We start from the raw sequence: 13,402 nt of genomic DNA on the forward strand, positions 1-13,402 counted from the left end.
GAGCAGAGCTGGGAATGGGTCACCCTACATTCTGGAGAGAGGAGAGACTGTTTTTTAAGAGCTTTAGAACAGGGGCGCCTGGGTGGCGCAGTCGGTTAAGCGTCCGACTTCAGCCAGGTCACGATCTCGCGGTCCGTGTAGCTCGAGCCTCGCGTCAGGCTCTGGGCTGATGGCTCGGAGCCTGGAGCCTGTTTCCGATTCTGTGTCTCCCTCTCTCTCAGCCCCTCCCCCGTTCATGCTCTGTCTCTCTCTGTCCCAAAAATAAAATAAAAACGAAAAAAAAAAAGAGCTTTAGAACAAAGCAAGGGAATGGGTGCAAGTGATAGATGTATTACATCACCGCTAGGTATCGGCAGAAGGCTGGCAATTTTCCAATGTGCCTACATAGATGACAGATGATAGATAGTCTTTTAAATTACATCAATTAATGTGAAATATTAAATGGTAAATGTTTTAAAGACCTATTAACATTTGAAATAGGATCTAAATATGACATATTTGTATATCTAATAGTCATAGGATCTTAAAACTGAGATTTAAAAAGCAAACAAAAGAAGCTCCAGAAAAGTCAGGGGTCATTGAATTCCTGCTGTAATGACTGTGAAGGCATTAATCGGTTTTTATTTGAACAGCTCTAGTAAGAGAAAACACATACTTGTTCAAGGTGTCCACCTCCATTTTTGTGTTGGTTCCAAGCAGCAGAAAGTTCTTTATTACACTGAGCTGCAATTCAACTCCCTGGGAGGATTTCAAAAATCATGAATTAAAATAGGAAACTTGCCATATCATATTTACTACTCTACCCGTGAATGACTGAGATTTTAACTATCATTAGGAATCTGAAGAAGCTTCTGGGCATGAACTTGAGACAAATGGAACTCTTCATTTAATTTCATTGATATGCTGCAGTATGTAAATTCGTCTCCATTTTTCAGCACAATATAAAGCATGTGATTTCTATATTTATTGTAAACTTGCAATTGTCTAATTATCCTCTATTAGCTAGCTGGAATTGAGATCTGACATGATTCTCTAGGTCAGTTTCATGACTTTCATTACAGTAGTATATGTGCTAAAGGTTATTGAGGAATAGCTAGCTCAATTTTACCATAGTTGAAAGAAGCCAACTCTGAAAAGCAAAGAGAAACTCATATATTAAAATGTCCTGAAATCTAGTTGAACTTTGAAAGTAAATTTTTAAATTTCAGTGAATTATAAGCATTTGTTATTCTTTAAATTCTCTTTTACTATAAATTAAAATACTTTTCCTAGAAAAAAATCTTGCAATATTAGTGAAGAATGTTGGTTTGATGGCATTTCCACATAATATCAGAACATAAAATAGCTTCATTCTGTTACTTTTAGTCAGGGAATTGTCACTAAAGTAAATGATGGAAGAATAAAGAAAAATGGTGAGAATGAAGTTAAGAACATTCTTTGTGGCTTTGAGAAAAAAAGTACGTGTCTGACCAGTCTGACTAGAAGAGGTGTTTTAAAAGTAAGGTACATGTACACACACACACACACACACACACACACACACACACACCCTCACAAAATAAAGAAGCAACCCTCAGGAAATAACACTTTTGAGAAGTATCTCAAAAACCAATGGCCCTCATGAAAGCAAGATTTTTAACTACTTGTCCCCCTATGGTTCCCCTAAATCCTGACCCAATTTTACCCTCAAAGCTCTATCTCCCAAGGAGTCAAGTGGGATTCAGGTGAGGATGGGGTTATAAAAATTCTTGATGTCTTGCTTTTTCTAGTGTTTTAACTCGCCCCACCTCGAATTCTTGTTGTCATTTTGTTCACATGTGTACACAATTAACATCAGTAGACTTCTTTATTATATTAGCAATTCCCAGAAGGAGTAGAGGCTAAATCAAAATCCCCTGAAAGTCTCAAGCAATTTGAAAAGGCTCTCCCTCAGAGATTCAAACAGTTCTCCCCAATTATCCTTTCCCCCTTCCTGAGAATCCATCTTCTAGAGAGGGAATTATCAAATGGTTCATCAGAGATTACCTCAATATGCTCATTACACATGGATAGCTAACGTAATTGACTAATAAATATAATTAAACCCACAAGTTTGATGTCTGCAGTCATTTGTTCCGTCGAGTCCTGGAGTAATCATCAAAGTTTGAGAGAGTACACAGTAGTCATTCAGTTTCCCCATGGTCTGGAGCCATGCATGTCCAACTAGTGGGGCTAGAAAATCACTATTAGAAAATACAAAATGTTGATGATAACAGGGTTTTCCTGGTCAGTTTCTTTGTGGTTTTGTCAGTCAGGTTCTAGAACTTCACAGACTGAGATTTGTCAATTGTTAATCACACCAATCAATTAAAATAGATTAAAATTAAATAAATTAAGATTAAGTAAAATTAGTTTTTAAAAAATCACTTCTGGCTGTGCAGTTTAAAATTTTAAAACAGTAAGTGTTTTTATGAAGAAATGTATTTTTTAGAATTTATTTATTTATTTTGAGAGAGAGAGAGAGAGAGCATGAGCAGGGGAAGGGCAGAGAGAGAAGGAGAGAGAGAGAATCCCAAGCAGGCTCTGCACTGTCAGCATGGAGCCTGATGTGGGGCTAGAACCCATAGACCACGAGATCATGACCTGAGCTGAAATCAAGTCGGACACTTAACTGACTGAGCCACCCAGGTGCCCCTATGAAGAAATATTTTTTTTAAAGTGAGACAGAATGGGGCGCCTGGGTGGCGCAGTCGGTTAAGCGTCCGACTTCAGCCAGGTCACGATCTCGCGGTCCGTGAGTTCGAGCCCCGCGTCAGGCTCTGGGCTGATGGCTCAGAGCCTGGAGCCTGTTTCCGATTCTGTGTCTCCCTCTCTCTCAGCCCCTCCCCCGTTCATGCTCTGTCTCTCTCTGTCCCAAAAATAAATAAACATTGAAAAAAAATTTTTTTTAAGTGAGACAGAAAAGTTTAAATCTAGTTGGATAATGTTGAGAGCTACATCATATAATTAACAGAGCCAGATCTTAGGGTAAATTTTCACAGTTGAGCTTTTGGGTCTACTGATGACAATAATGAGATATATGAATCAAAAAAAAATGATTTGTTATATTTAAATATATTTTATCTTGAGTCGTGCTGAATTTAATACTCTGCTTTCAGTCTTTGTGGATGAAAACTTTTTTTTTTGAATGATGCAATCACACCTTTTACCATTATGTCAGTTGACGTCAAATTGCAGCAAATGTATGACATTTAAAGAACCTGCTGGTGCTGCACTTATTTGGACTGAACAATTGCTCAGCAAGTAATCGTAGAAGGAAAGTCTTACAATGCCTGTTTGGGTACTTTCCCTGTATTACAAAACATACATCATTAGCAAACTATTCTGGATAATTGCCAAAGATGAACACAGCTCATAAACCAAGAACTCTACTAATTTTGTGTCTGCTTAACCTGGGTTCCACTTCTTTTTGTTCCACAGACACCCTATTTTTGGCCATCAAATTGTTGGGAGCCAGAAAACACAGACTACGGTCAGTACAATATCTTCTCATTTTATTATTGACAGCCAATATGTATGGATGAACATGTGCTCGCATTTTATTGCTTTGTGATTGAGAAAAGAAAACCACAATACCACTATGGGACCAATATTGCCAACATCAAATTTGTGAATGGCTTTGTTTGGAAAGGCACAAACCTGGTGGCAACGTTTTCCATGGTATAACGCCCCACACAACTATGAAAAACGGTTTCTTGTGAATAAGTTAAAAAGCTATAAACAAGCTTTAAAAAGTTATTGTTATTTTTCCGTAGGACCTTGGTCCACTAGAAAGAATAACAAAGGGGCTCAGAGACCCAGAGTTCCACTTTATTCTCCCACTTAGCTATGTGATTCGTGGTAAGTCCCTTGACTTTCTGGGGCTCCATTTTTCTCACTATTATTTCAGGCATCCTATGATTCTGTAAGCAGAAGGTATATTAAATAAGGTGAAGGCAAGCAAAAGAAAGCTATAACAGAAGTTTAATTGTAATAAATCAAGTTTAGTGAACTTAGAATGAACTTGGTTCAACAACCATGATTTTAGGTAAGCTCTTCAAGAACATAGACCCCCAACAAGTACACATCTTTTCACATCTTCCTGAAGACTACAGTTTTCCAAGATAAGACTGCATGGTTTTAAAGTGTCATTTCTACAAATATTTATTGAGGATTTTTTTCTTACACCAAATACTGTCTTAGGTGCTAGGGTAACAGGGTGACTCTGACTTCATCTAAAAAGTTGGGTAACTCTTGGTTATATGAGAAGAAAGAATTATACAGGAGTTCCTATAGAGTGCTGAGTGAATATAACAGCAGTGTGTGCAAAATTATGTACAAGTTTAAAATAAACAAGAGATTGAATTTTCTCCGGAAATTGCAGAGTGATTTCACAGAACTGAGAGCCATTTGAGTTGAATTTTGAAGGAGGAGGGGAAATTTGTCAGGAGACAATGCAGAGAACACATTTGAAGCAAAGGACCAGCATATGCAAAGGCAGTGAGAAGCTTTACAGCATCTGGCCTTCTTTGGCATTGCTCTTAGAGAGACATCTTTATAAGAAGGCTGTAGAAAAATCCCATGGAGCTATCCTTCACTTCTGTCATTTCAGAAACTTGAATTTAGTACTTCATCCAAGATGCCAATCAAAGATTCAAACTAACATGGGAAACCATCTAAAAACCGGAATACTTACAAATTAATAGAATAGATGATCATTTCCAGTAGTGAGAGCACTGATTTATTCATTCAGGGCACACAATCTTCAAACTGAGGCACTTAGAGAAAGAAGTTATTAAAAAAAAAACAGCTGCTTCTTTGTGGGTCTGATCTAGAGAGTTTTGTGGAGATCTTTTCTAACCTGGGATATTGCCTGGTAGTTGTCTCACTACAAAGGATGAAATTCTAGTGGTTGAAACACTTGAACAGCTGAGAAAGAGCTCACGGCCAAAACCCCATGAGCTGGAGGCAGACAGTCCCAACTCTGTGACTTTGGGTGAGGCATGTAATATTTCTGAGTCCCAGTCTGCTCACTTTTCAAGCAGAAATAATAATACTGACTTTCTAAAGTTATTGGAATAATCAAAATTAATATGCCTAAGGAAACTGGCATTGCTCCTCTCATATTCAGTAAATCAATATTGTTTTTTGCTCATCATCATTATTGCCTGGCAGATACATCGCCTCTGTTCCTTGCAGAAAAGCAAATCCTTACTCTCAGTGTTCTCTCTAGACACATCTTTTGTGTTCTTCACAAATATGTTAGTGTTCACAATAACGGCTCATGTTTCATTTCACAGTAGATTGATGTTCCAATGGAAAGCCTGAGGAAATGGCATGGCCTACACAGCAAATCATTTACAGAACATCCCTCAGAGTCAGTCATCTCAAAATGATTAATGTAATTCGGTTTCACATTAACTCCTACTGTGTCCATTTTAGAGAGGGTCACCTTCTATTTTCTACCCAAAGCTGGAGTACCTGCAATTTGTTAACTAACCATAGACATAGCTTGTAATTATCATATTTTATTTTCCCTCCTGAATAAACATATAGCTGTTTGTGTCTAGCTTGCTTGGATTATATACAAGTGAAGGAAAAATAGTTATTCAATAAGATGTTATAAAAAAAAGAGAGAGGAAGTAAATAATCATGATCTTAGACACTGCATCACCTCCACAGGCGATGATGCCACATCTTCTATGATTTTTCTTTTTAGACACAAATAAATCATAGCAGCAATACAAATTATCCAACTTTGAATTTCCTACCAGCATGTGCTTAAAAAATACTGTTATGAAATGTGAGCTCCTGTTTATAAAGAGGATATTGATGGGTGGCTCAGTCAGTTGAGCTTCCGACTTGGCTCAGGTCATGATCTCACAGTCTGTGAGTTCAAGCCCTGCGTCGGGCTCTGTGCTGACAGCTCAGAGCCTGGAGCCTGCTTCAGGTTCTGTGTCTCCCTCTCTCTCTGACCCTCCCCCATTCATGCTCTGTCTCTCTCTGTCTCAAAATAAATAAACATTAAAAAAAATTTATAAAGAGGATATTGATGCTGTGATGTGGTTGGGCCACAAAGCCCAAAGCACAGTGATTACTTAGTCTGTCTTTTCTAAGGTAACTTGGGGCAGACAGGAGTTTAGTGCTTAAGCAGGTTTGAGGAATGTTTTCTTTCACTATATATTGGCATCCCAACCTCTGTTTCCACCACCAGTTTGAATTTACCAAGTAGGTTCTGCAAAAAATAAACCTTTACAGGTCAGTTTATGTGGAGAAACACTTTTCTGTATTCACCTCGGTGTTGTAGAAAAGCAGAATATGTTGATTATGTTTAGTGCTTAAGACAAGCCAGTATGGGCTGCAGGGCTACACATCTATGAACACCACTCTTTGACAATCAACTTAAGTGAGATTTCTGATATTTTCCATCCAAGAGCAAGAATCATTCCACTCCAAGCCAATTAAAATGGGGTCAGGAATGGACTTCCCCAGGTGTATGTGCATCAAGAATGATCTAGCACAAAGTGCTTGCAGTGAGGGCTTGGAGGACAAGGCACGAGGAAGCTCAAGAGTACTGTGCTAACAAGTAGACACAGTAACAGAGTTGTACATTGAAACAGAAGCCATGAAAGAACTTCACTTTTCTAAAAGTAGGCATTGTTTGTTTCCTGCCCTAAAACATTGCGAAGTTTTCCAATGAGTCCATCCCATTAACAAAACTGCAGAGGGGAAAGAGGGTTGCTCCAGCTTCATTCATTTTGGCACGTAATTTAGATGTTGTTTATTTCATAAGGGCTTTAACTTAAGAGCATCTACAGTTCTATTTCATAGTCCTCCATACCACTCCCAAATTCTTTATCATTCACTTTTGATGTAACTATACTCCTATGTCTATTTTTGAAGCCAGTTTTTTTTTAATTTCTAGTTTTTAGAGTAGTTTGATAGGTATACCAAAAAAAAAAAACTGAACGGAATGTATAATCCCATAAAACCACCTCAATCCTACTCATACTCTTCCCTATTATTAATACCTTACATTAGAGTGGTACATTTGTTGCTATTGATGAACCAATATTGATGCATTATAATTCACTAAAGTCCCTAGTTTACATTAGAGTTTAATCTTTGTATTGTATATTCTGTGGGTTTTGACAAAGGTATAATGACATGCATCCACCATTACTGTGTCCTACAGAATAGGTTTATTGCCCTAAAAATTCCCTGTGCTCCAGTTATTCATCCTTCCCTTTTCCCTCCTGAACCCCTGGCAACCACTGCTCTTTTTCCTGTCTCCATAGTTTTTCCTTTTCCAGAATGTCATATAATTGGAATAATACAGTAGGGAGCCTTTTCAGATTTTTTTTTTTTACTTAATAACATGTGTTTAAGTTCTTCCATGTCTTTGCATGATGGGATAGCTCACTGCCTTTTTATAACAGGATAACATTCCATTTTATGAATATACCACAGTTTGTTTATCCATTCACCAACTGAAGAACGTCTTGGCTGCTTCCACATTTGGTAACTGAATAAAGCTGCTGTAAACATTAGTATGCAGGGTTTGTGGGGCATTGGTTTTCCATTCATTTGGACAACTCCTTGGGAGAACAATTACTTGATTATATGGTAAGGTTATCCTTAGCTTTGTAAGACATGGCCAAATAATTTTCTAGAGTGGCTGTACCATTTTGCATCTTGGGCAGCAGTGAATGAGAGCTCCTACTGCTCGACATCCTCACCAGTGTTTAGTATTTTGAAGTTTAGCCATTCTAATAGAATGGCTTGTGGTGAATACAGCATAATGTATAAACTCGTTGAATCACTGTTTTGTATACTTGAAACTAATGTGATATTGTGTGTCACTATACTTTAATTAAAAATCTCCCATTAAACAATAAAATAAATGTCAAAAATAATGTTTATTTTTAAATGTCAAAATAATATTTTGAATCATTAGTCAAATGAAATATATTGTTTTTAAAAAATCTGGTACTCATTTCATTAAATTTCTTAAAAGAAAGTATTTTTTTTAGCACACTATTTACATTTGTATGCTAATGTTAATGGTACTGCATATTTCATTTCTAATTCGAATTGTTCATTATTGGATTACAAAAAAAGCAAATTTTTATCATTCAAACTTGTCATAATCACTTAGTAGTTCTAAGTGTTTTTTGGTTGCCTTTTAGATTTTCTGCATAGATAAACATGTCATTTGTGAACAAAGACAGTTTTCTTTCTTCCTGTCCAAATTGTATACATTTAATTTATTTTTCTTGTATTACTGAATTAGCTAGAACTTAACAGAAGATACTGAATAGGAGTGTGCAAAGGGACACCTTTGCTTTGTTCCTCACCTTAACAGGAAAGCATCTAGTTTCTAACCATTTATTATGCTGTTAGCCATAGGGTTTTTGTCGATGTTCTCTACTAAGTTGAGGAAGTTTCCCTCTATTCCTAGTTTGTTGAGAGTTGTTTTGTTTTGTTTTAATGAACAGGTGCTAGATTTTGTCAAATTCTTTCTCTGCAATGGGGCGCCTGGGTGGCTCAGTCGGTTGAGTGCCTGACTTCACCTCAGGTCATGATCTCGCAGTTCGTGAGTTCCAGCCCCGCATCGGGCTCTATGCTGACAGCTTGGAGCCTGGAGTCTACTTCAGATTCTGTGTCTCCCTCTCTCTCTGACCCTCTCCCGCTCACACTCTGTCTCTCTCAAAAATAAATAAACATTAAACAAAATTTTAAAAAAATTCTTTCTTTGCATTTATTGATATGATCATATAGTTTTTATTTTTTAGTCTCTTGATGTGATGGGTTTCATTAATTGGCTTTCAAATGGTCAGCCAGGCTTGCATACCAAGAATAAGTGTCACTTAGCTATGGTATATGATTCTTTTTACATTGTTGGATGTGGATTGCCAATATTTTATTGGAGATCTTTGTATTTATGTTCATGGGAATATTGATATATACTTTACCATTTTTGTAATGTGTTTTTATGATTTTACTCTTAGGATAATACTGTACTCATAGACTGTTATAAATGACTCCTTTTTGTTTTGCCTCTTTTCTGGAAGAGACTGGAGAGTTGGTATCATTTCTTCTTTAAATGTTTGGTAGAATTCACCATTGAAAACATCTTGGTGCTTTCTGTTTTGGTAGATTCTCAGTTATTGATTCAACTTATTTAACAGTTATAGGTCTATTCAGATTATGTTTTTATCCTTGTGTGGCTTTTCTTAGATTGTATCTTTCAAAAAATGGGTGTATTTTATATAGGTTACCATATTTGTAGGCTAGAGTTGTTTTTAATATTCCTCTACTATCTTTTTTTGTGGGGTGCCTGGGGGACTCAGTCAGTTGAGCATCTGACTCTTGGTTTTGGCTCAGGTCATGCATGGATCCTATGATTCGTGGGCTCAAGGTCTGCATCAGGTGCTGTGCTGACAGCATGGAGCTTGCTTGGGATTCTCTCTTAATTAATTAATTAGTTAATTAATCAAAAATATTCCTTTACTGGGGAGCCTGGATGGCTTAGTCAATTGAGCGACCGACTTCAGCTTGGGTCATGATCTCGCAGTTTGTGAGTTCCAGCCCTGCGCTGACAGCTCAGAGCCTGGAGCCTGTTTCAGATTCTGTGTCTCCTCCTCTCTTTGCTCCTCCCATGCTCCTGCTCTGTCTGTGTCTGTCTCTCAATAATAAATACACGTTAAAAACAATCAAAGGGGCGCCTGGGTGGCGCAGTCGGTTAAGCGTCCGACTTCACCCAGGTCACGATCTCGCGGTCCGCGAGTTCGAGCCCCGCGTCGGGCTGTGGGCTGATGGCTCAGAGCCTGGAACCTGCTTCTGATTCTGTGTCTCCCTCTCTCTCTGTCCCTCCCCCGTTCATGCTCTGTCTCTCTCTGTCTCAAAAATAAATAAAAACGTTAAAAAAAAATTAAAAAAAAAACAATAATATTCCTTTACTATCTTTTTAAAGTCTATGGTATCAGTAGTAATAGCCCTTTTTAAAATTTATTATATTAGTAATTTTTGTCTTTGTTTTCTTGGTTAGCTTTCCTAGAGGTTTATTAATATTGATCTCTTCAAATAACCAACTTTTGATTTTATTGAATTTCCTTACTGGTTTTCTGTTTCAAGTTCATTGATTTCTGCTGTAAATTCTTAGTATTTCTTTTCTTCTTCTTCCTTTGGATTTAATTTGCTCTCTTCCTTTTCTTCACTTCCTATTTTGGAAGTGTAGTTTATTGGTTTTAGATCTTTTTTAAAAAAATGTAAAAAAATGTATTCAATGCTATCAATTCCCCTCTAAGCACAGCTTTCACTGCATTACAGAATTGATAACCTGTATTCTTAGTGTCCTTTAGTGAAAGTGTTTTTTTTTTGTCTTGAAATTTTTTGAAAACGTTATTTTCAAGTGTGTTGTTTACTTGCAAACATGTGAGGGTTTTCTAGTGATCTTTCTGTTACTAATTTCTGGTTTAATTTCATTGCTGTCTGAAAGCATACTCTGTAAGATTTCTATTTTCAAAATTTGTTAGAGTGTACTTTATGGCCTGGGACAGGGTCTGTTTTGGTGAATGTCCCATTGGAGCCTGAGAAGATTATACATTCTGCTATTGATGGATATAAATGTCAATTTGATCTGATTGATTGAGGATGCTCTTCTGTTCAGCTTGTCTTTACCAATTTTTCCACCACGGGATCTCTCAACTACAGATAGATGTGTGCTGAAGTCTTTAATCATAATATATATTTGCCATTTCTCTTTGAAGTCTCAGTTTTTGTCTCAAGTGTTTTGATGCTTGTTATTAGGAGAATAAACATGGATTTTTATGTCTTCATGAAGAATTAACCCCTTCATCATAATAATGTCTCTGTTTCTTCTTAATAGTTGTTATTTTTTCTGAAGTCTGCTTTGAAATTAATTTAGCTACTCTTCTAGCTTTCTTTTTATTAGTGTTAGCATGGCAAATTTTTGTCCTCCCCTTTATTTGTTACCTATCTGTGTCTTTATTTTTAAAGTGGGTTTTTTGTAGACAGCGTATAATTAGGTCCTATCTTTTGTCCACTCTGAGAGTCTTTGTCTTTTAATTGGCATATTTAGATCATTACATTTAAAGTGATTATTAATATAGTTGGATTAATATCTATCCTATTTGTAGCTATTTTCTATTTATTTCCCTTTTTCTTTGTTTTTCTTTTCTTTCTTTCTTTCTTTTTTACTTCCATCTTTTCTCTGCCTTCTCTTCTTTTAACTGAGCATTTCATATGCTTTTGTTTAAAGATTCCCCTAGAGTTTTAAATATGCATTTACAACCAATCTAAGATCACTTTCAGATAACACTATAAAGTTTATGAGTAGTATAAGGACCTCATAAGAGAATATCCCCACTTTCTTCCTCCCAACCTTACAACACTGCTGTCATTCCCTTCACTTAATTATAAGCTATAATCACTGAATATATTGTTGCTGTTACTGTTTTGAACAAATGATTATCCTTTAGATCAATTAAGAATGCTAAAAATAAAATACTTTGTTTTGCCTTCATTGATTCCTTCTCTAGAAGTCTTCCTTCTTTATGTAGATCTGAGTTTCAAGCTATAACTTTACTTTTCTTTGAAGAACTTCTGTTAGCATTTCTTATAAGACAGGCCTACTGACAACAGATATCCTCAATTTTCATTTGTCTGAGAAAGTGTCTATTTCTTCTTCACTTTTGAAGGATAATTTTGCAGGATAAAGAATTCTAGGTTTTCAGTCTTTTCTTTCGACATATTAAATATCTCATTCCACTCTTTTTTTGCTTGTGTGGTTTCTGATGAGAAATTTCATGTAATTCTTATCCTTTGTTCTCTAAATGTGTTTTCCCCCATCTTCCCCCCAATTTCTTTCAACGTCTTTTGGTTCCCCCCAATTTCTTCCTTGGTCTTTGGTTTTTCACCTTCAGAATATAATAGAGATAGATGATAGATAGATAGATAGATAGATACAGATATAGATACAGATAGATATAGATATAGATAGATATATAAATATAGATAGAAAGAGAGACAGAGACAGAGAGGGAAAGAGGGAAGATGTTTTGGTATTAATCATATCTGATGTTCTATGAGCACCCCGGATCTGTGGTTTGATGCCTATATTTGTTTGCTAGGGCTCCCATAACAAGATACCACAGACTAGGTAACATAAACAACAGAAGGTGTTTTTTTTTTCCTCCCCTCATTGTTCTGGAAGCTAGAAGTCCATGATCAAAATGCTGTTAGGATAGTTTTCTCCTGAGACCTTGCTCCTTGGCTAGTGATGGCCACCTTTTCACTGTGTTTTCACATGGTCTTTTCTCGATGCATGCATATCCCTGGTGTCTCTTCTTCTTCTTATAAAGACATCAGTCATGTTGGATTAGGGTCTCAGTCTTATGATCTCATTTAACCTTAATTATCTCTCTAAAGGTCCATTTCCAAATGCAGTCCTATTCTGAACTTACTGGGAGTTAGGGCTTCAACATACGAATTTTAAGGGGAAACAATCCAATCCATAGTACTGACTATTACTAATTTGGGACAATTCTCAGTCGTCGTTGCTTCAAATATTTTTTCTGTTCTTTCTTTGTTCTTTTCTGGTACTCTCATTGTATCTCAGTTTTGCAAGTTTCTATTGACATCCTCAAGCCCACTGATTTCTTTCCTTAGCTGTGGTATGTTAATATTAATATAATATTTAATATATTAATGTAATATAATTAATATTAATATAATATTAATATTAATAAGCCCATCAAAGGAATTCCTCACTTGATTTGTGTTTCCTTTTGATTGTTTTCTTAGTGTATCCATCTCTCTGCTTACATTGCTCGCCTGTTCTTGCATGTCGCCTACCTTTTCCATTAGAGCCCTGAGTATTTTAATCACAGTTGTCTTTAATTCCATGTCTGATAATTCCTGTATCCCTTCTACATCCGAATCAGCTTCTCATGCTTGCTCTGCCTCTTCAAACTGTTTTTTTTTAACGTACCTTGTAATTTTTTGTTGAAAGTTGAACATAATGTACTGCATAGAAGAAACTAAGATGGCCTTTAATGTGAGGTTTTATGTTTAACTAGGCCTTAGGCTGCGTTCCCTGTTTCTGTAGCTCTAGGTTTTGGAGGCTGTATTTTCCTCTGGTGTATTTGTTTTTGGCTCCCCTATTGTATTTGGGTTTCCTTAGATATTTCTTCTAACATAAGGTCTGAGACATGAGTTTTGTTTTGTTTTGTTTTTTACATTTGCTTCTTCTTTTAAAATGTTTTTTTTTTTTCAACGTTTATTTATTTTTGGGACAGAGAGACAGAGCATGAACGGGGGAGGGGCAGAGAGAGAGGGAGACACAGAATCGGAAACAGGC

At 36.5% G+C, this 13,402-nt stretch overlaps 1 protein-coding gene across 8 annotated transcripts in view; it reads left to right on the top strand.

Moving 5' to 3' along the window:
- Window positions 1-13,402, top strand: part of RGS7 (regulator of G protein signaling 7) — a 517,383-nt gene that overhangs the window by 382,303 nt on the left and 121,678 nt on the right. For all 8 annotated transcript variants that reach the window (XM_043568695.1, XM_043568700.1, XM_043568702.1 and 5 more), the window contains exon 6: window positions 3,460-3,511. In XM_043568695.1, coding sequence (XP_043424630.1) covers window positions 3,460-3,511 — 52 coding nt within the window. The remainder of the gene's footprint in view (window positions 1-3,459; window positions 3,512-13,402) is intronic.

This window comes from Prionailurus bengalensis, chromosome E4, assembly GCF_016509475.1.
Source record: "Prionailurus bengalensis isolate Pbe53 chromosome E4, Fcat_Pben_1.1_paternal_pri, whole genome shotgun sequence".
In the NCBI taxonomy this organism is placed as follows: domain Eukaryota; kingdom Metazoa; phylum Chordata; class Mammalia; order Carnivora; family Felidae; genus Prionailurus; species Prionailurus bengalensis.